The 24,333-nt window shown below is 35.6% G+C and overlaps 1 protein-coding gene across 3 annotated transcripts in view; it reads right to left on the bottom strand.

Annotated features, from left to right (window-relative positions):
• Window positions 1-6,212: 6,212 nt before the first annotated feature.
• Window positions 6,213-24,333, bottom strand: part of Adgrl3 (adhesion G protein-coupled receptor L3) — an 808,741-nt gene continuing 790,620 nt past the window's right edge. The window contains exon 27 of one of the 3 annotated variants that reach the window (XM_011249474.3): window positions 6,213-9,122. In XM_011249474.3, coding sequence (XP_011247776.1) covers window positions 9,046-9,122 — 77 coding nt within the window. In that variant the 3' untranslated portion in view covers window positions 6,213-9,045. The remainder of the gene's footprint in view (window positions 9,123-24,333) is intronic. The other 2 variants (XM_017320921.2, NM_001359830.1) reach the window with 2 other exon arrangements.

The raw sequence follows: 24,333 nt of genomic DNA, 5'->3' as shown, positions 1-24,333 counted from the left end.
CATTTTGCACAGAAGCCCATACCTTTCAACCAATAGCAGCTGCTTCCTCTCACTGGTAGCTCTTTGATTTAGTTCGGGACTGGGGCATGTTCACTATAGCAGTAGAATTAAAGGAAATTCACATGGCTTCATATCTATTCCATCTTTATTATTGCTCAAATAAATATTAATTTATAGGATAAATTTCTACCACCATCTCTTTAGATGTTCAGAGTTGATTACTTCTGAATGTAATTAAAGTTCATTTTGCTAATTAAGGAAATCGTTTTTTTGTTTGTTGGTTGGTTGGTTTTTTTCGGGGTGGGGGATTAAAGTCAATGGGTTGATTCTGCCTTTATGGACTCAGACAAATACAAATATACATATTTTTCAGTTCCATAGAACATACACAAAGTGTTTCTCTTGTCAATGTCTCCCTGTACAACTCAGCGTAACAATATCGTATATAGCACTTACATTCTATTGTGTAGTAGAAGTGATCTAGAGATGATATAAAGGGTGCAGAATGACAGGCAAGGACTCCATGATTTTACACAATGGGCATGGGTACACACTAGATGGGAGTCAAGACATTTACTCCATGGAGACTGAAGGACGTTCTTGTGTGAAAAGCTGGAGGAGGCAACTCTAAGCTAATATTTTTAAGCAAAACCTAAATTGTCATGTATAAAATCTATAACCTATATCTCCTTGCCTTTTCACCTTGATGAATACTAAAAATAATCCTTTAACTTTTATTTTAATTTCTCCGTTTTAAGTATTTTTATGAAGCATTAGAGATCTAGCTCTGCTGAGCTGCAATCTCCATTCAAGACTCATCTTCCCTTTCATCCACATGACTTTGCATTTGCTCCATTATTATATTAGTATATTAGTATATATTATTATATTAGTATTATTATATAAGGGAACTTTTTCTTTAAGAGTAAATGAAGTACTGTGATTGATGCAATAGATACATGATATACAAATTTTAAGAAGCTGAACTTTTTGCACTAATATAATAAAGTGAAAAGTAACAGCCAACTTCCTGAGAAATGTTTGTTACTAATAGAATCTGGCTCACAATGAATGAAATTGCAGGCATTTTAAGCCAGCATGTGTTTCTAATAACACTTGCATACACCACACAGCATTTTCAGACAAGGAACAGTGGTGACGTCACTCTCAGGCTCTCTTTAGGTGAACCAGATGGCCGAGTGTGTATGCAATAAGAATTTTGTTAAACTGCCCAGAGAGAATAGTTTAATCATCTTTAAGAATGTCACTAATACCCAACATGTGTATTTTTAAATGGGTAATCACATTGAAAAACTCATGTCCCAAAATCTGTTTCATGCACTTTTTATTTAAAGTAAGTGGTAAACATTATTGAATTTTTAAAAAGCAAATAACAATCTTGAAAATTACAGATAAGACGTAAAGAGTCCCATGCATTGCTCATGATTTTATTCCCATAGTACAGATTCAATGGTCCTAAAATTTGCACCGTGCTGCAAATCAATGGTATTATGCTGTGATGCTACAAACCAGTAGCTACGACTCACTTTTTATGATTAAAAACCAAAAAGAGCCTCAAAAGAACTTCAAAAGTTAGAAGAAAATAAATAGAAAAGTAGAGAGAAGAACAAAAAGAGGGGCAAAAAGGAGGCACAATGCTCTGGTTTCTTTACCAACACACAAATCCTTAAGAGCTTAGAGCTCTGTCAAATACATCCTGACTCCATAGCTCCTATGCATTCCACACACACCATGTCATGGGAAGAGATTAGCTTCTTACGCTGATGTCATCAGCCTAATTGAGGTTGAAACTGCAGAAATCAAAATAGATTGACTTGGTCCAATGGGGGGAAAAAGTCTATAAACATATTCTAAATCTGATACTCTAGATTTTTATCCATGTAATTGCATTATAATCAATGGTTTGTCCTGGAACCTGCCCCATGAGCTTCCTGCAACCCTGAAATTATTAAGAGATTAGAAAGTTGAGCAAAAAAAAAATAATATATGAATTTTGAAGTTTGAGAAAGAACTGCTATTTTGTTGTGAGTGGTTAAAGAAAATTTCACACCACTCCAAATACACATTTAAAATATAACACACACAGTTGGGTGGGCAGGAACTGGGGGGTTGATCTGGAAAGAGTTGAGAAGAGTGTGGATATCATCAAACCACTTTTCGTTAAAAAGTATCAAAGAACTAATAAAAATGGAAAAACATTTTAAGTTGCATTTCCATACTCTAAGATTGAAGTAAATTTTATTGTTGAGGGTTTTGTAGATCCTTACATAATTTCATATTAAATATAAACTGACATTTATGACTTTACAGTTAAACAAATCTATCCTTAGAGTTAAACCTTCTTGAGACATTAGAATATTAGTTACTTGTCCTTAGTATGACTTGGGTCTCAAAGTAATTTTTAAATTAGATGAAATTTCACTGAATTAATTTAAGGAGTAAATATGAGAGGAAGCTCAAATTACTTTGGTAAGAGGGGAAAGAATTTTTCTGGTGCTTTGAGAGACAAAATGCCGTACGTATGTCTCTTGATACTGCTTTCTTTTGTCTTTCAAAGTAGGCATGATCCTACCTGAATTATCCTCTATCCAGTGGTGAAGCTGGAGAAGATCTCTATTGTGTTCTGTTTAGGTCTTGTACTCATGGAATGAGTACCTCTAACATAGACAGATTATTTATAACCTATTCCTATCCTTGTCTAACATCAACCACTCATGAAACGTTTGCAATATTGTTTGAATATTTTTGGTAGCTATTTTTCATTTGATTCTAAACTTGGCAAAAGAAGACTACATTTGTTTATGGCCTTAAAAACCTCTAATAGAAAAGAAAATCAATGTGTTTTTATGTGAGCTTTACAATAACTAGGTTTTTTACATAGGAACATATATGATATATAATGAATCCAAAATATTAAATTAGAATAATATTACACTGTTTCAAAGAAATCTGTGCAATATGCTCACATTAAAGAATATTCACAAAGTTCTTTGGAACCAGTTTTTATGAGAACCATCTTCATGATTATAGGAAAGCTAATTTTACTATGAAACCTTCTAACCTTGACAATCTGGTCTCCATATCAATTCATGAATTATCTGTAAGAAATCTAATATTGAATCAGGAATCTAAAATTCTTTTTAAGGCAGAAAGTTCTGCATAACAGTAGGAAGTATAGCAGACAATGACTTCTGTCCTAGCTTTGATCTGCTTACCTGTTAATGACATTGTATAAATATGATGGCATAAGATTATTTGAAGTCCCCCATAGAATCATGGAAAAAAATCTTCAAATGGTTCTAGGAATCAAATGAAGCAACACATACAAATATTTAGTTGCTGTTAAAAGAGAAATATAATTATAAAGCAGATAACATTAGCTCATTAACAAACAGTTTGACTCCAGGAAAATTAAAATAAAAACTTCTTTTTCTTTTTAAGGAAGTTCATAGAATGAAACTGTTTCCAAAACAACATGAGAAAACTTACTATCATAAACCAAATAACATTTGTAAAATGATCACTTAACCAAGTAAATAGCTGTAAAATCTAATCTTCTTTGATTTTTTTTCTTGTCCCAGGATCTATATGCTGTCTGTCTTAACCATCACCATTCAATATAGGAATGTAAATAATTATTATTATTTTCCCTATATAAACAAGGAATTAAGTAAGCATTATAGATCTCAAGCTTGTTAATGAGTAATTGCGTCAGAATTTGAAATCAACTTAACACTGTTCTATATCCCAAGTTTTAAATCAAAATATATGCCCCAATGATTAAAACAAACAACAATAATATAATGGGATTGAAAAGAACCCAACAGGTAAAAGTTCAGGTAGTTTGCATGGGACCAAATACAAATTATGAAATTTGTATAAATAGATTAGAAAATGTGTCATAATACTTAACTAAAATGTTATTACATGAGAAATTAAAAGTTCTCTTGTGACCAAGAGCCAAGGATTCCCCATTATAAACACTGTCTTCAAGACTATGTTGCGTGATTCAATCATAGCCATTCAATTAGTTACTATTTGGAGTAATTAATTCAAACGTCATAGTAGAAAAATTCCAAGTTATTATGAATAAATTGTCAGAGAACATATGCTAACCTTTACACATAAAACGGAAAGCCATTAAAACAGTTATCAAGGCTTCTAAGCTGAATTATTTTACTTTCCATTAAAGAACACTCATTTCCAAGATTCCATTTTTATTAAAAAGTTGTAAAATATATTCTTAAGACAGTTGATGGGCATTTTGTCAGGATGTAAAAGATTAACTCAGAAAGTTGCACAGGTTCATTCCAGATAAAAGCAAAAATGTACCAAGCACAGGGCCATAACTCATCAGAAAGGAACCACGTATTAAAGGATTGACATGAATACAAATCACTTTATAATCTTGATAAATACATATCCTCATTCATAAATAATTAGTCTGAGGACCTATGTGTTCAAAGGCCTTTTGAGTAGCACATGTATTGTTCCGTTGACCAATGTTTGGATGGCAAAGGTTTAAAGCACGCAGCATCTGTCAGAACTAAGTTTATACTTGCTAAACTGTCTTATAGCACTTTTTTCCCTAAAAAACCTTATCCTTTTCTTGTTCAACACAGGCAATGTATCAGACACTGCAGTCACAACTGAACATCATTCACCCTAAAAGTTTGAGCCTTGACCAACCAACTTTGTCAAATATTGGGAATGTGATACCTAGTAGAGTTAGTTTAGTATTTCTCAGTGACCAATTAACTTTACATGAATTTCATATATGGTAATTTTCTACCATTGAGACTGAGAAAAAGAAAAACTGTTCTGCAATGAAGGAGAAAATTAACTCGTGTCATATAACGAAAACTGGACGTAGGGCTTCAAGAGAGGGGCCTAATGGGTCCTTTAGTACTCAAGTTCAGTTCCCCCAGTTTGGGAATATTGCTAGCCTAATAAGCTACCTTTTGCTCAAGCTGAGTGGATTTCTATTTCATATAATCTAAAGACTTTAAAGTTTAATGTACTTTATCTCTGTACAGCTAAAAGCACATAAAATAAGATCCATAATAACAGGTTATTTAGATGAAGTGCTAAGAATCTGTGTTAAGCGTTCATGTGAGGTTATTTAAAAATGAATAGTATGTGTGTGCACATCGTTGTAAAAACGTTACCTCAAATACAGTTACAGCACATGTGTTATGTTTTAATTTCTCTCTAAATAGATGCGCATAACAATTATCAAACTTAGAGATATATACAGTGAAATGAAAATTAATAAAATGTCATATTGGATGAATATAATGTTCCCATAAGCTAACCTGTCTTTTAGATAAGATATATATTAATATTTTTTGTGTTTGAAATTGTCAGGATGTTATTATAAAAGTTTATTCTAGTTGAAAGCAAAAATGTACCATGCACATGGCCATAACTCATCAGAAAGTAACAACGTATTAAAGGATTGACATGAATATAGATCACTTTATAATCGTGATAAATACATATCCTCATTCATAAAGAATTAGTCTGAGGCCGTAGGATGAATTTTTTTATACTAAATATGTGTTAAGAAGCTTCAGAGATGGATCAAAGGGAAAAATGGGTGTTTGTACAAACATATGAACTTAAGTTTCCAACATACATGTAAAAGTTAGGTACGGTAATGTGTTTCCATTACCCAGCACTGGGAGTTGGGCATGCTAGTAGATCCGGAGACTCAATGGTGAGTCTGTCTAGCCCAAATAACAGGCTCTAGGCTTACTTAAACATCATGTCTCAAAATACAAGATGAGGAGTTTAGAGTAAATTATCCAAAAGGGGACACTGGCCTTCAGGTGTGTATACCTAAATGAAGGTACCCATTACACATTCACATACATATGTATACCAATCTCTCTCTCTCTCTCTCTCTCTCTCTCTCTCTCTCTCTCTCTCTCTCTCTCTCTCTCTCTCTCTCTCTCTCCCTCTCCCTCCCCCCTCCTCTCTCTCCTGTCTCCTCTCTCCCCCCACCCACACATCCCATTTGTGCATGTGCAAGGATGAGCACTGGCTGGTAGCAAAGGTGCTAGAATGGTTTTCTGCAGACAAAGGAATTGAAATTATTTGTGTCGGACATGACTCTTAGTGATAAGAACACTGCATGAGGCCTTTAATTTAATTCCCCCAAGTGAAAAAATATTACATTGGTGTCTTAATTATTATTCAAGGTATCTCTTTTATTTTTAACTACTTAAAACTTTATCTTGATTAAGCACAATATTTACAAATAAGCTGCACCATGAAAACATCTCCAGCTTTTGAACTCTAGCCAAGAATACTTCCTGTAAACATCTAATAATGAAATCTGTAGTTAAGTAGTTTATAAATCCATGTACTTTAATTCTTAAACAGAATCCATATATTAGACCAAACAGATATCTTCAGTATCACAGGCGTTGTAAAGCTATCACAGAAATTATAATATCAGGAAAATATCAGACATCATATCCCAGAAGTATTCACAATAACTGCAATACACACTTCAAGAATATTAATGTCTTTATCATAAACAATTATGCTCTTTGAATAAATTTCCAGTATTAAATCCCAAGAGCAAATATATATTTTGAAATTAAGTTTAAGAAATAATAACTATGAGCTAAACTTTACATGATGATTTGGATTATGGGAGTCATGCTTGGGAATACAAGGAATGTATTTGGAAGTAGAATATCTCCTGATTATGTTCACATCTGCCATAACTTCGAATTTACAATAGGTTTTCTCTGGATTCCAGAAAAGGTATTGTGTAATCATTTATTCAAATGTAAAGAGTAGTAGAAAGAAAGCAAAGCAAAAACTAAATTCTCGATCAACGATAGTCATGATAAAGCCATAACAGATAAAGACCATCTAGGACTTTAATAAACAGCAGTTGTAAAGGTGAGCAGAATGATAATCTGATAAACGGAAAATCCGAAAGCATATCCACCCATATGAGCATGTGACAGGTGTAATATTTCACATTATGAAAGAAAACTGTTTACACTTTTATTCTTTATAGAAAAAAATTAAAGTGAAAATTTCCACACTATATACAAGTCATCCCTGATGCAAAATGAAAGACAAAGAACCTGGTGAGACCCTGGGTGAGAACACAGAAGGACAGTCACACTCATGTCCTGAACATAGAGTGGGTACTAAGCGAAGGGAGGAAGGGGTCTGAGGGAAGAGGAGGGAGATGATACTGGTACAAAAGACAAAAATCACCTGTTTTGTCTCATATAGAAAAATACACAAAATGACTTTGTGGAACCCATTATTCTGTACATAACTAAAAACCATAACAATAAATGTAGTGAAATGTTATAAAATTAGAGAAAATATTTGAAACACACATACATACTCGACTAAATACTAAAACATTAATTTTCATTTTATCTGCACATTAACAAAAATGTTCAAGACATGTTTTAAATGGTCAAATGGAACAAAAAGACTGTTCCCGCATTCAACAGTTAACTAACTAATAAAAAATTACATGGGATCTTCGAAGTGAAAAGCGTTTCCAAAATGAGAGCCACTTTATGCTCCTTTAATAGCAAAATGATGGTGAATAATCCTTCCAAAGGTAGAAACCAGACAAATATCCAGGCTTTATAAGGTAACCAGAATTTATTTAATGAAGATTTCTTTCTCAAAGAAAAGAAAATACTTAAAAATAATCAATAAAATTTGGGTGAAATACTTAATATTTATTTATAGAGAAAAATCCCAATAATGAGTTCTCAAAAGTACAAAATTGCCCTAATCACAAATGATAAGCATGTTTTAAAGTTGCCTTTTGACTGTAACATCTAAAAGACTATTTCTGTCAATATTTTTCCTTATAAATTTCTTAGTGCTTTCTGTTAACAATTTTAGTAAATTTTGGTAAATGGATGGAAATATTGATTATTTTTCAGCATGATCAAAACTGGTTTTCATCATTAGTAAACCAGAAGAAGTAGCTGCTATGTGATTTGTCAGTAGTAATGCCATATGTAGTATTTGACAAATAGTTTCTATCTAGAAACCTTAAAATGTTCTTTATGTATGCCATGAGATGTGGGGCCACTAAATTTTCTTTCACAAGGAAAGTGGTCAAGAATGGTCAACTTATTACTTAGATTCTTACTGATGCCACATTTATTGTAAACTGTGTCTTATGTCATATGGATCAATGTTTCATGTCTGATGTTACATCATTACAAATATATATATACATACACATATATACACATATACATATGTATATTTAATTAAACCAGGGAGTCAGAGATCAAGGGACAACAGATATATTGGAATGCACTCTTACATTTTGAAATACATGAAACGGTATACTCAAACATACTTCTATGCCTTTTCGAATAATATTCATGTATTTATAATATACAACAAATAGTTATTCTGATCCTCTTGTTTAAGACACTTTTAAAATTTGTACTTATGCCTGTGAGTCACTGATGCTGGAACCAACCAGAGGGTGCTGTGTTCTCCCTGAGCATCAAGAAGAACCTATCCAATCCAGGTCTGGAGAGGGGAGGTAGACAAGAAGTCCCAACTTTAGCTGAGCAGTTGTTGGCACTTGAGAGATGCTGGGAGAGTGAGAGTTAGTTTCCCTTAAAAGAATCGCCCCTCACAAGTCCACCAAACTCCAGAAGAAGGCCATATATACTAGAATATATGAGCAGCACAAATTAGATTTTATAGAAAAACAAAAGGCGGGTGCAAAGTTGGATGGGTAGGAAAGGAAGATGAGTTGGGAGGAGATGGGTGAGGGATTAATATGATTAAAACACATTTTACAGAATTCTCAGAGAACTAAGATGATTTAAAAAAGAAATGCCTAAAGGAAGAACTGAATTCTCCAGTTACAAAAATGAACTTTAATTGGAAATTTTTCAATGTACACATTTCTGCATTCAAATATTTTAATCATGGTTTCTCCATCATGTATGCATATTTTTGCTGCAAGGTACCACAGATAACGTGTGTGGTGGGTCAGTCTCAGGTCCATAAGTCCTGTGTCCTGTTTCGGGATGGGTCTGCACGGTGCACCTCGGGAGGGCTTCTGGAAGGCATCCCTGAACCAAAATAAGTCAGGTGAGCATTTTAAAATACAGAAAGTATAATCATCAGTTTGCTGTAAGTTCAATGAGACAACAATAAGAGGAAAATGACAGTTTCAGCATGTGTAACTATGAATTCAGGTCCTGAAAATATGAAACAATAAGTTAGAGACAGTAACAAGGGCCAACATATGAATTTCATATGAATTAATATCTAAATCACCAATAGATATTCTAAACTATACCCAAGTTGATCATACACACACACACACACACACACACACACACACACATACACACACACTAAAGTTGATGTGAGGAGGAAGCTACTCTCAGCCTAACTAAAACTAAATAGAGTGAGACAGAGAATAAGTATATGAGAGAAAGAGAAGAAGGATTAGAAGGAAGAAGAAGAAAAATAAAAGTCTTTTGTGGGGAAAGAGGAGACTTTCAAAAACTGCTTCTATTTCCTTAGGGGCTGTTTAAGCAGTTCACCTGATCTTGATTTACTCTGGTAAGTGGTATCTGTCTAGAAAATCATCCATTTTGCTAAGAATTTCCAATTTTGTGGAGTACAGGCTTTTGAAAGAAGACCTTATGATTCTTTGAATATCCTGTGTCAGTTGTTATGTCTCCCTTTTCATTTCTGATTTTGTCTTTTACTGTCTTTCTGTCTTTTAGTTTGTCTGGCTAAGGATTTGTCTGTCTTGTTGATTTTCTCAAAGAAGCACCTCTTGTTTCATTGACTCTATATTGTTTTATTTGTTTCTACCTGATTGATTTCAGCTCTGATTTTGATTATGTCCTGCCTTCTACTCCTCTTCAGTGTGCTTGATTTTTTTTTTTTCCTCTTGAGCATTCGGGTGCACTTTAAAATTGTTCCTATGAGAACTTTCTAAGTTCTTTATGGAAGTTCTATGAACTTTCCTCTTAACACTACTTTCATTGTGTCTTGTAAATTTGGGTATTTTATGCTTTCATTCAGTGGAGATGACCTTAGCTGTGACTCACAGCATTGGGGATATGGAACCTGAAGTGGTCACCTCCTGTAGCCAGGCAGGAACCCAATAGAGATATAGGGGCAATAACCTACCCACAAAACTTTTGTCCCAAAATTTATCCTGTCTACAAGAAATGCAGAGATGGGAGTGGGAGTGGGGGAGCAGAGATATATGGAGTTGACAATTAATAACTAGCCCAACTGAGACCCATCCCATGGGCAAGCACGATTAATCACACCCTGTTCTCCTTACAAACAGGGGTCTAGCATGGCTGTCTTCTGAGAGACTCCACCCAGCTGCTGACTCAGACTGATGCATAGACCTGCAGCAAAACAGTCAATGGAGTTTGGGGACCCTTATGGAAGAGTTGGAGTAAGGATTTCAGACCCGAAGGAAATAGGAACTACACAAAAAGTCTAACAGAGTCAACTAACCTAGACCCTTGGGTATCTCAGAGACTGAACCACCAGCCAAAGAACATACACAGGCTGGAACTAGGTCCCCTGCACATATGTAGCAGATGTACAATTTGGTCTTTATATGGATCCCAAACCACTGGAGTGGGGGCTATCTTAAAAGCTGCCTCCTGTATTTGGGATATATTCTTCTACCTGGGCTGCCTGGCCTGGCCTCAGAGAGTGAGGATTGCCTAGCTCTGAAGAGACTTGGTGTGTATAGTTGGGGGGTGGGGATAGGATATCTGTGGAGGGGCTCCACCCTCTCAGAGTAGAAGGAGAGCAGGCATGGGGAAGGACTGTGGAAAGGGATGACTAGAAGGGTCAGTGAGAGGGATGTAAAGTGAATGAATAAAAACTTAAAAAATTCTTGTGTGGTTCTATATGGCTACAGTCACAGTTCCAAAACTGAGATGGAATATAACTGGAACGTACAATTGTAAGATTCAGAACCAAACTAGAACCTTGGTAATACATCCCAATTTTAAAAAGAATAAAATAGTAGCATTTGAATGCTGATGAGAAAGAGAAATATGGAAACTTTTGAAAATAATTTAGATTCAATGAAATTGCAATTAGTTTGATCTTACACAGCAAAATAATACGGAATTTAAATACTCTTACAACACATATAAAGGACACATACAGGAAGATGGACAGCTGATGACCCAGTCCCAAAGTGGAAATTATCCAAATGGTAACCAATGGATATTTCATTGGACAAATTGTAATATTCTGATTGATAAAGGATATCCTCTACATCAGTCAAGATTAAATATAGACATTTGTATCACTTGCTTTCATAAACATAGAATTTATCCCGTCCCCTGAAAAAAGTCGCGAAGATACCCAAAAATTAATTAAAACTAGGCAGATAAGACTTTTCAGGGATGATAAAGCCACAAAACAGATGAACATTGCAAGGAAGGGATGAAAGCAAGATGGACACAGTGGGCTTATGAATCACTGGAAAGTCTCTCATTCTTAACTTGACTAAGTGGGAGATTGCTTCATAATGATTCTTTAAATGATTTATTTCAGAGATTTCTGTGAAGTGCGATGTTTTATAATGCTAAATATGTGTAAATTATAGGTAAGGTTCAATATTTAGGGAAAGACTCTGGGAGGGGAACATATGCAATTAAGAGTTGGGTGAATAAAAGAATCCTAATGGTACCCAACTTTTATTTACAGCCAACTCAAGAAATGTTTTAAGTGGCTGGAGCCTCTGGAACAAAAAGCAGATGGTTTGAGAGCCAGAAAGCAATCAATAAGTGGAGCTGCTAAACGTTACCCTTCAATGTTTCCTGTTATCATTTTTGTTTCCTTTTGACTTGTTTTCCTTCCACAGGATATCATTATGTTACCCAGGCTGGTCTTGAACTTAGGGACTTAAATGATACTCTTACCTCAGCCTTGAAAGTTCTGGCATGGTATTGTTTAAAGAACTGACTTTTATGTCCTATATATTTTTAATATTTTAATATTTTAATATTTCTAACATTAATATTAATTTAATTAATTAATTAAAATTTATTAAATAAAATTAATAAATAATAGATTAAATAAATAAAATTTAATAAATAAAATTAATTAAATAAATAAAATTTAGTAAATAAAATTAAATAAATAAATAAAATTAATATTTCTAAACATTGCTACTCAGCAAATACAAGAGCAATCTTTTTAAAAAAGTAGTAATATGTTCATTATCTTTTGATTTATCTCTCAGGTCTCTACGATCTGCCAATCTACCCCCTGTTTGTTATCTGTGTACATTACATAATGTTTGTTTGTTTAGGGGTGTTTTGGGTTTTTTTGTTTTTGTTTTTTGAGACAGGGTTTCTCTTTATAGCCCTGGCTGTCCTGAAACTCATTTTGTAGACCAGGTTGACATAATGTTTTACTCCTCCTTTGAGATAACTCAGTTAGCAAGGGAGCATTAGATATTTATTGATATGAATGACAAACTCACACACACAGCTGCATCATGTACCCACTTTCTGTCATCTGACTGTTTCCACTAACAGTTATGGTAGATGGAAGGGATCACTGAATCCATTTTTAAACTTACCTTACTTTAATTAAAACTTAGCCCTTAGCTTAGATGACATCATTCATGCTGTAAAGTGACCATCTACCAAAAGCTGTCCATCCAGCTGAGACTTAGGACATATGACACATCCTGCTTCCGAATGAAGGTAGTGCTCTTATACATGGGCAGTGAGTACCACAAATTCAATTCAATTAAAAGTAATGAAGTAGGAATGTCAGTATAATTATCTGCAAACGGCTGCTAAGGCTTTTTCACAGTTCACGGTAATAACTGATGGGGCTTATGAAAGTTCTGTGCTGCAGAGCCAACTCTGTGGTGTTTATATGGACATAAACTCATAGCTGGCATTGTTTCCCAGAGATTTTAAAGGCCTATGTAGAGGACTGTGTGGTCTTGAAATTCAGATATAAACACACCAATTAGAAAATGATCAGTTCACAATGTTTAGACAAAAGACTGTATATATGTTTCTCATATGTATATAAACATATTTAGCTTATATGCATATAAACATTGGTCATGAACTTAGAGATAGGGTGGTCACTTATTAATAGCTGTACTATCCTTTCTTCTCCAGCTTCTTCTAATAGACTGAGAAAGTTATATAACTTCTTCTTCTTCTTCTTCTTCTTCTTCTTCTTCTTCTTCTTCTTCTTCTTCTTCTTCTTCTTCTTCTTCTTCTTCTTCTTCTTCTTTTTTCCGAGACAGGGTTTCTCTGTATAGCCCTGGCTGTCCTGAAACTCACTCTGTAGACCAGGCTGGCCTCGATCTCAGTAATCCACCTGTCTCTGCCTCCCAAGTGCTGGGATTAAAGGCGTACACCACCATGCCCGGCTAATTATATAACTTCTTAAGCTCTTTTAAAATCTTTCTTCATGTGTATGATGTCTATAAAGAGAGGAAACAGACATACATACAGACAGACAGACACACACACACACACACACACACACACACACACACAGAGAGAGAGAGAGAGAGAGAGAGAGAGAGAGAGAGAGAGAGAGAGAGATCCCCAATACTTTTATCAGAGGGCAAAGGACCTTGAATGTCAGCGTTGACATTCATGTTATTTGAACTAATGTCTTTGGTTTGCTGCTCTAAACTCTATACTAGCTGACCTTTGGGTTTCTAGGAATTGTCTTGTTCCTGACTCCCTTTTCATCATAGGCACATTGAAATTAGAGACATATACTACCACCACCAGCTTTACATGGGTTCTGGGAATCCAAAATCGGGTTCTCATGCATCAAGAGCCAGTGTTTAACCAACTGAGATATCTTCTTAGGCCACATAAACTAACCATTAATATCATCCTAGCAGACTCGTGAGACTGATGAGTGAAAAATAGCTGAACAACATCCTGTCTAACACTGGGCACATAGTCCATCCCTAATGTCTGTCATCAATAGAATTCTACTACGTCACATCGCCTTAATTTTTGCTTCCTCTGCTTTACACATCACCTAGTGTTACAGAATCATACAGATGGGCAGCTGTAGCAGATGGTACAATAGCCTGGAATCCCGCTCACCTTACATTTCATGCCTGATCCTCTTCCCTTACACTTGCATGTTGGGTGAGCACAACTTTGGCTGACCTACCTGAGAATAGTTGTATCCAGCTATGTGATTACAACAAAACTATTCCATTTAGTTTTCAGTGTTAATGCCTTCTTGCTACTGTGCCTCTACAGTCTTCTGGCTTGCTTTCTATCTCTAGTAAAGCAAGCTGTCTAATTGTAAGTTTCTGTCTAAAGAGACTCAAACAGTACAGAAATGAGAACTGCCTGTGGCAATCAACAATCAAAGAATTGAATACCCCAAAGGAACTGGTGCCTCTGTCCACAGTCAGGAACAAGTGAATCTCCTCAGCAGTGATGTGTACAAACTTGGAAAGGAAGTGCAGAAGCCTGCCATGACTATAGTCAGGGTTACAAAACACTTTGACACTTCCCTTCCCAGAAGCAGAATTCTCAGCCTGCTTCACTAAGTTGAAAGGAATAATCATTCTTGCTTTAAAACGAGTTACTTTGGGGGATGATTTGATATGAAGCAATAAATATTAATATAAAAATAAGAAGAGTTTTAAAAACAGCTATAGCTGGAAAGAACCCAGATGCCCCTCAACAGAGGAATGGATACAGAAAATGTGGTACATCTACACAATGGAGTACTACTCAGCTATTAAAAAGAATGAATTTATGAAATTCTAGCCAAATGGATGGACCTGGAGGGCATCATCCTGAGTGAGGTAACACATTCACAAAGGAACTCACACAATATGTACTCACTGATAAGTGGATATTAGCCCCAAACCTAGGATACCCAAGATATAAGATACAATTTGCTAAACACATGAAACTCAAGAAGAATGAAGACTGAAGTGTGGACACTATGCCCCTCCTTAGAATTGGGAACAAAACACCCATGGAAGGAGTTACAGAGACAAAGTTTGGAGCTGAGATGAAAGGATGGACCATGTAGAGACTGCCATATCCAGGGATCCACCCCATAATCAGCATCCAAACGCTGACACCATTGCATACACTAGCAAGATTTTATTGAAAGGACCCAGATGTAGCTGTCTCTTGTGAGACTATGCCGGGGCCTAGCAAACACAGAAGTGGATGCTCACAGTCAGCTAATGGATGGATCATAGGGCTCCCAATGGAGGAGCTAGAGAAAGTACCCAAGGAGCTAAAGCGATCTGCAACCCTATAGGTGGAACAACATTATGAACTAACCAGTACCCCAGAGCACTTGACTCTAGCTGCATATGTATCAAAAGATGGCCTAGTCGGCCATCACTGGAAAGAGAGGCCCATTGGACTTGCAAACTTTATATGCCCCAGTACAGGGGAACGCCAGGGCCAAAAAGGGGGAGTGGGTGGGTAGGGGAGTGGGGGTGGGTGGGTATGGGGGACTTTTGGTATAGCATTGGAAATGTAAATGAGCTAAATACCTAATAAAAAATGGGAAAAAAAATTAAAAAAAATAAAACAGCTATGTTTTCCTTTATGAAAATCTTTAAAGAGGAATTAGGGAACATCTGGGTTTAAGACTTTTATGAATGAACTCCAAAAGTAACCGGTTTTTCTAAAAACAAAAAAAAAAAAAAAAGAAACAAATGATACTTATTTTTTAAGTATAAACCTTGATCGAGTTCTTTCAAAATTATTATTCTCTCATGAAAATGACTCTACACAATAATTATCTTAGGAATAGTCTTTTGCCCAATTGATATATGTATTATATTAAAATTAATACTTTTATAGGTTTAAAATGTTTTATAAAGCTTTATATATGCTTTTCTGGAGGGAAATAGAGAATGCAAAGTACCACAATAGGATATTATGCAATAATCTCTAAACTCAGAAATAAAGCCACTTATCATTGTAGTCTTCGCAATCTGCACAGAATCCAGGTGTACAGTACATACTGAAGATTTGTTTTTCTTTTCAAAAACACAAGTGGATTTTGAAAAGAAACTATGTAAGTAGAAGACAGATTTTAGATCCAGTCTCTACCTACTACTGTGACCTCAAGAAGACTACTTGTTTCCTTAAGAAAATGGAAATTACAGCTAAATTTTATTAGGTAGCAACTAAACAGAGGGAAAGCATGCTGAAATAAGCACGAGAGTTTTACATTATAGCATCGTCTGACACCAGTGTTAGAGAGATGTAAATATGAAACTAAATGAAGGCAATTTGATGAGTCTGAATCAAAAGTCCACAAGTTATTTCAAGCACAATTTTCTAATTTAAAAGTCTGCAGTGTGGGATTTTAATTTGTCTGAAAAAGTAATCTTAGATTATAGAATATTTGAATGTTCGCAAAAATGGCAAAAAAATAGAGCATTTGTGATTCATACATATTACCACCTCGGTATTCAATAAATACATTTCACCAATTTGTTAATAAATGAAGAAAATATATCCATGTAAAAGAGCACTACCCTGTTAGATAGATGTTTAACAACATGAATATTAATCCATGGGAAGTCATAATGATTGCCCAGATTAGACATAAGAATAGACAAATGATTTCCTCCTTCTTAAGCTTTAGTCATAATGGTAACATAAAAGTGACACACACTTGTATAGTTGTTAGACCATCAAGGCTGAAAAATGTTGTGATCAAGGTATTGGAAAAACCCACACTCATAAATTGCATCACAGTGAGTAAGCTTTATTACCCAAGGAGATACTTGAAACTACCCAATAAGACAGTACATATCTACCTTCTAAAAAATTGTTATAGGCACAACATTGCATCTTTTAAAATAACACCAGTTTTAAAAATATAAAGAAAGTCTAACAACACTGTAAAGTTGTATGATTTGCAATCAGAACTAAAACACATAACAAAGTATCTCCAGGAATTCTAAGTATAAGTAACTAATGACTTCTAATGTCTATAGAAACTGCTGTACATCCCCTGAAGGAGAGATTAGGATGAAGCAGTATCAGATAGACCATTTAAGGGGGAAAACCCAGAACCTTGACAGATTTCAACAGAAATACCAAGTGTTCAAAGACAGGCCTTGTAAAAAATAAGCAACAAAAGCCACAGGAGCTAAACATCACCGAACATCCTATAAAGTAGGGATCAACTTTGGACGAGTGGTCTTGACATACGGTTAAACTTTTCTACAATGAATTTTAAGATGCATGGAACTTTTGATCTGATTATTTCACTTCTACAAGTTGTTCTACAGATATACCAACATAAATACAAATTATATGCATAAAACGAGGGGACAATGCAGAACTAACTTCAGAAGATTGAATCTAGTTGGAAATATGACAAGTTTAAGGAATGATGTAAGTATTTATGAACTTTGCAGTGTAAAAGCTCTGTAGACTATTTAAAATGGAGAACTATCTAGTTTACAAAAACTATTTTTCTGTATAAAGTTAAAACTATATATAGATACTTAATTTGGTGAAAAAGTAAAATAATATGAAGCAAGTAAATAACTGTACACCTGCGTGTTTATTCCCAAACAGGCATCTGAATAAATTGGCACATCCTACAAAGTTTGTGCAAAAGTGTATAACAATTTTGTCATTTCAAAACTTAGAGCATGTCTGTGTGGCTTGGATTCAATTACATCATCCATCCATCCATCCTTTCATTTGACTGTGTCTCTACAATGTGCACTGTATTAGTAGAGATGTTGGGTTTGAACTATCTTTGTGAAAATGTAATCCTAGGAGGCAGAGAATATGCATGATAAGTCCAATGTCAGGAGGAAAACAAGAAAGACAAGTGAGGATTGAAGTTTTACTAACTTTCTGATAGAATTACTAAAAAGGAGCCAGGAGGCGGTGTCCTTTAGAGATGACTAAAATTAGTGATGAGTGACGTTAGGGTGTGACCGTTTGAGACGCCCTCTAAAGCACAGGGCGCAGCACTCAGAAGGTCCATTACCAGGACTCTGCATGCAAAAGATAATGGAAAGCTTAGCAGGGAAAGATGGATTTGGAGAGGCTGGATGCGTTCCTGGAAAGTATCTTCCAGCTAGGATGGCAGAAGAGACAGTCAGAAATGCAATAATGCTTTTGAACAGTTTCCTTTGTACTTGTGTAATATACAATTACTTAGTAAATGGCTTGTAAAGGTTGGATATAGGAGAGCTGGCCTATAATCATAGAGTTGAGACAGATATCTGACTTTCTGAATAACAGTAGGAAACTCAATCTTGAAAACTAAACAAAACACAAAGACCAGTGCACTTGTCTTGGAGTCCTACAGAGGAATTGTCATGCTAGCCATATGCTTTGTATGACTCCTGAATTGAAATTCATCTGTCCTGAATTGTGTTACAAAGATTCATGGTCTTGTAAAATCACTAACATGACCATTTCCAGTAAATAGTATGGTGATGCCTGATTTTAGATTTCTTATTAATAATGTGTTTGCTTACTATTATGGCTTGTGATAAACCTTATTTTGTCACGATTTCTTTTGAGTTTTATTTTCCTCTCTCTTCCAAATCTCCCGGCTCCCTGTGTCCCTTCCATCTCTTTCATCTCCTTTTACTTATGACTCATATTCTTTGATAAATAGCTCTTATTGCATTTTTCATTGAAAGATACTTGAATAGATAGTAGCACTAGTTTCTAATTGTGTAGTGAAATGTCAGTCTGGACAGCTTTTATACGCAAGTCAAGAAAGGAAAGGTTTATGTTGTTACGAGGCCTTAATTGAAGCACACTTAGTATCTTTTGACTAAGTACTTGGCTGCCATTTTCACATGATTACAAACTTGAGAGGAAGCTCCTCTGATAACTGCAGGGCGGTAATGAGAAAGCATGCTGTGCTGGCACTGAAGGACGCTGAGATTTCTCCCACACAGAAATGTAATCCAAGAAGAGAGGAAACTTAAATACAATTGTCCTCTTTTACAGTCTAAAGGAAACCCCCTGATGTGAAGCTGTAGTTGAATGCTAAAATGTAAAACTATGTCAAGGTTAAGACTGTAGGGTAAAGGCTGGAGAGATGGCTCAGAGCTCCCGAGCATTGGCTTCTCTTCCAGAGGATCCAGGTTCAATTCGCAACACCCACATGGCAGCTCACACCTGTCTATAACTTCAGTTTTAGGACTTTTGATACCCTCATATAGACATTCCTGCAGGCAAAATACCTCTGAACATGAAATAATAATAAATGAAAAACATGTAGCATAATATATATGCAAAAACAATGAAATAATAATTTTAACGGACTCACTGGTCTCTTCTTTAAGGAGAATGTGCATATGACAGAAAAGCTTAAGGAATAGTAGTCAAAACAAGACTAAGATTGTGTATGTTTTGTTTTAGAGTTTGCCTTTGTTTTGAGCTTGCTTTACATTTCACTCCTATTATTATAAGACACATGATCTTACTAGGTAGCCAAAGCTGCCCTGGAACTTTGAGAAACTATCCTCCATGCTCTTCAGGAGCCACACCTAATCTGCTCTTTCATTTTGGCAACTTTGGTTAAAGGCAGTCAACCGAAGACAGAAATTATTAAATGAAAAAAAAATCTAGAAGTAAGCAATTAATTAACTTTACATTTTTCATAGATCCAACATGATAAAGTCTCAAGGCCTCCTATTTCCTTGTTGCCATTAGATGTTTTAGTAGCCATATCAGCCATCTTATTGTCTGTTACATTGTTGCAATGACTGTGTTCAAGCTACCATTATTTTAATAATGACCCTACAACGTAAGGGTAATGAGGCTGGAAATTTATACACACCAAAGATAAGCTCTAGAACAGCTCCTCTTAAATGAAAAAGAAAAGAAAGAAGGAGAATAAGTACAGGGAGAAGAAGGTGGAGGAGAGGAAGAAGGAGGAGGAGGAAGAAGAGGAGAAGGAGGAAGAGGAAGGAGGAAGAGGAGGAAGAAGAAGGAGAAGAAGGAGGAGGAGAAGGAGAAGAAGAAGAAGAAGAAAAAGACAACTTCATAAAGAATGAAAAAATGTCATATACTTGGATAAGACCTGTGATAAGAACAAATCTATTCATGAATTCTAGAAGAAGAAAACTAAGTTCATTCTGTTCTGCTGTCTTACCACAGTGCATAAAAAATAAGACGAAAAAGAATAATTTGTGGGTAGAAGACAAGAACATTTTCCTTAACAGCAACTTGCTTCTTCAGAAAACACTAAATGTTCATGCAAACACCAGACAGACAGGAATGGCACCACTCAGCTTACTGCAAGTAAGGGATAACTGGCTATGTAAGTAAAATAGTTCTAAACTGGGAGATATAACTAACACTAGAGAGGTTACAGGGGTGAGGAAGCTGGCTGCAATTCTGGCAGAGTTGACGTTGGTAAGAGAGAAAGGACACCCAGGCAAAACTTCATTTGTAAGGAAGTTCTTTGGGGGTAGGGGAAGAAGAAGCCCAATACACTCTGCAACATTAAGTGAGCAAATGAAGGATAGAGAAATAAAATACAGCCAGCTTCCAAACACATCATTGTTCAAAATGACAGAGAAAAATCACTCTTGGGAATGTGTAAGAAAAGATGATAGTAACTCAAACTCATCGCATACATTATGAAATTATGAAAGAACAAATTCAATTAAAGTAATTTCTGTCTCTATCTCTGTTTCTGCCTCTCTCTGTTTCTCTCTGTCTCTCTGTCTCTGTCTCTCTGTCTCTCTGTTCTCTCTGTCTCTCTCTGTCTCTGTCTCTCTCTCTGTCTCTGTCTCTCTCTCTCTCTCTCTCTCTCTCTCTCTCTCTCTCTCTCTCTGTAGAATATGGATCAAGTTAGACTTCTAAGTGGATCTGTGCAAGGTTTATTAAAAAAGAAGATTAGATAATATAATTGTAGCCATAAACAAAAAAAAAAAAAACAAGAAATATAGATCAGTCCTTCCATCCTTCCTCTTCTTCATTATAGATAGATAGATAGATAGATAGATAGATAGATAGATAGATAGATAGTGTGTGTGTTTTTGCCTTCAACTAGAAAAGCATTCTTATGGGCATTTTATTAAATGCTTGAAAAATAAATATTAATAATTATTAAGTTAAGCTATTCCTATGTAGCAATGGTAAAGTATTTATTAGTACGTCCACTCCAATGGTATACAGTAAGTTAATATGTAGTAGTAAATAAGTATCTAATGGGATAATTAAATCTCAACGGGAATATAATTGCTGAGTAGCATTCTAAAACTCTGGAGACATCTGAGCTGCAGCTCATTTAATTAAAAGAATCTTATTCTGTGCATACGCAGTCTGTGTAGTTCCTCTCAAAAGCATGTTCTTTACAGCACCTATTTTCTGTTAAAGTCACATCAGGATTTATTTGTAGCACAGTGTGCTTTGTTACAATAGTCTTGAGAGTTATAATCCTTTTAAGCACCCTCTGCTTTTGAGAGCATTTTGAATCACTTTGGACATGCAGCTATGTAAGCCCCAAGGGTGCTTTAATCTTTAGTATTTTAGGTTGTACCTAAAGCTGATATTTTTTGAGAAAGGTTAAAGTGTATGTTGATTTTGTATTCTGCTTGCATTCATGGGAAATGACAGGCAATGCAAAGTGTTAATCATTCTGTTATTTTCAAAACATTAAAATACGAAACCTATGTGGCTGCTTTACTTATTGTCATCTCATTTTGACTCCATATACCAAATATTAGATATTGAAATCTACTATGCCTTCAATCGTTGATTTTTCAACTGAATTTTTAACTTGGAAAATTTCAATCTTGTTTGAAAATATATCGCAATTAACCTTTAATTATTCTAACTGAAGATTGTTAATGGTTTTCTTATGATGGACACCTCTGTAACTTGTTTTAAATTAAATATGCCAGAAACAAGAAGTAATTTTTCCTGGTGTATGTCCAACTCTGTCTCAAATTTAAAGATGCCTAATATTTTTAATGAGACCATTCAATGCAGGTTTTTATTTGTATATGGCTTGTAGTATTACTGGAAATGCTTCAAAAGGAAAATAGGAAATTCACCCTTCATCAAATAGGAAATTCACCCGACATATACACCAGTAGACGTACCGGAGTGGACAGGGGGAAAGTTGGTGAGGTGTCAGCCTTACACAAAGAACGACAGACACCTACAAAATGCTGAGAGTGGGAGAAATAATCTCTCTAGAAAGTGAAAGGAGAATTTGTGTAAATATGTTAACTCAAAAATTAAAAAGAAAAATAAATTTAAGAAGAGAAAAATCAAAATGTGGACCCGCTCATTTGTATATCCAGAAAAACCTAGTCATTTTTTCCATTTTGGACAATGCTGAGAATGCTAATATATACAAAACATCTCCATCTGCTCATGGAGGGGAGATCTATATAGATGCCCTTCCCCTTTGTGACTCTTTCGCTAATCACGTAGCACTATAGAAGGGAACGTATCATTTTTTTGGCCTCACTTGTGTGGGCAACTCCATTGTATTGTCCACACTTAGTTCTCTTGAAAACTTTGTGACCTGTGGGACAAATGGTAGAATGCCGTGTGTGAGTATGTGTGCACATGTTTATGTATCAGTGGGTGCACATAAGTGAAAATGTGTGCACGCACGTGTGTACATGCTTGTGTATGTGTGCACATTCCCATGCTTGAAGCTAAGATCAATAGTTCATACGTGAATAAGAAGCTTGGGTGCAAGGAGAATTAGACTTTGCCAGTTTTACATGAAAGATAGTTTCTGCCAGAAGGCGCCATCCTTGTCTCTGTCACTGCTCTGTTCATTAGCTGTGTGCATTGCAGTATTGTGCAGCCCTCAGATCCATGCCCTGAGGCTTGGAGAGAACAAGGGTTTTTCTAGAATCCCTCACTAATCCCGGATTAATCCTACCTGCATTTTCATCTCTACCCGTTCCTGTGCAAAAGTGTTTTGATCAAAGCCAATTAAATTATTTCTTTTCAAGGACACATAAGGATAGCCTTTCTGCAGTGGAAAAATTTAAAGTTACAGCGATAACCGAGTCCTTAGGAGTAAGAAGGCTGCAAACAGAATACCTAGAACACTCAGTTCTGAGTTTTGAATGCTTCCCATTCGGACTCATTGAGAAGAAATGGAGAAGAACAACAAAGTGTGTAGCTTTGGAATGTGGATTGCAATGTGAGCTTAGTTGCTGGTTCGGAACATTTCACTGCTGAGAAAAATAACACATTTAAGTAATGATAAGCACGGAGTCAGACTCGAGGTGACATGACTATATTTCAATGGGACCCTTTCCCATGTCTCATGTTTCAGGTGGACTCAGCAAGTTGCCCAGTTATAAGAACAAACGGATACTGTTTTCCCAGGCTCTTGGTCAGGCATTACCTGATAAATCATCACTGCTTTAATGGGAGAAATGATGGAAACCTAGGAGCTGATCATTCTATATCATCCTGGCCAAGGGAAAGATAAAAGAAACCAAACAAGATGAATTTGAATCTTCCTTATAATTTGTCCAAAACAAAGGCTGTAGGGAACAGTCCTCCCGTATTCTCACAGAGCTATTTAATTGAGAGACTTAATCTGCTTCAAAGTATGAGTTTGTCAAAATGCCCTGCTACATCCGTATGGAAGAGGTATGATTTTTAGGCATGCATTATGTGCTAGATTATGTGCTCAGATGCCTTCTCCTCCAGTGGATTTTATCTGTCTTATGATAGTAACTCCATTCAGTACATTTTATTGCCATTCCAACTTTATGAACGAGGGAGCCAAAGTACAGAGGGAGACTTGGTCAAAGTCAAGCAACTGGAAAATGGGGAAACCATATTTTTATCCAGGCAGTCCAGCCTTTAAATCTATATATTTCACTGCCATAAAACACTGTTTCTCAGCAAGAAAAACAAAAACAAACAAACAAAAAAAAAAGGGTTATCACAGGAAAGAAACAGAAATAAAACATAGAGACAACCTGTATTGCGTTTGTTATCCTGAATCCCAGCTAACACTAGTCTTTTCCTTTTTCTCCATGATTAATTGAGTGAACAAATTCCACTGGTTCCATTAAAGAACTTATAATTTGATTAGTTACCTGTTACACATGTTTAGCTGTGTTCCAGAACTTTAAACTAGTGTGAAATACTTGAAACACTCAAGTGAGAGGAGAAACTAGCCCCACAGGAGGCATTCATGTAAGGGATTGCAGCTAGGAGTTTTAGCAAGATGTGTCAGTCAGTTGTGTTGTGGTTGGTGGTATGGTGGTGGTTGTTGCCGTAGTATCCAAGAGAAACAGTTTAA

Source organism: Mus musculus, chromosome 5 (genome assembly GCF_000001635.26).
Source record: "Mus musculus strain C57BL/6J chromosome 5, GRCm38.p6 C57BL/6J".
Classification (NCBI taxonomy): domain Eukaryota; kingdom Metazoa; phylum Chordata; class Mammalia; order Rodentia; family Muridae; genus Mus; species Mus musculus.
This window is presented reverse-complemented; position numbering and strand designations above follow the sequence as displayed.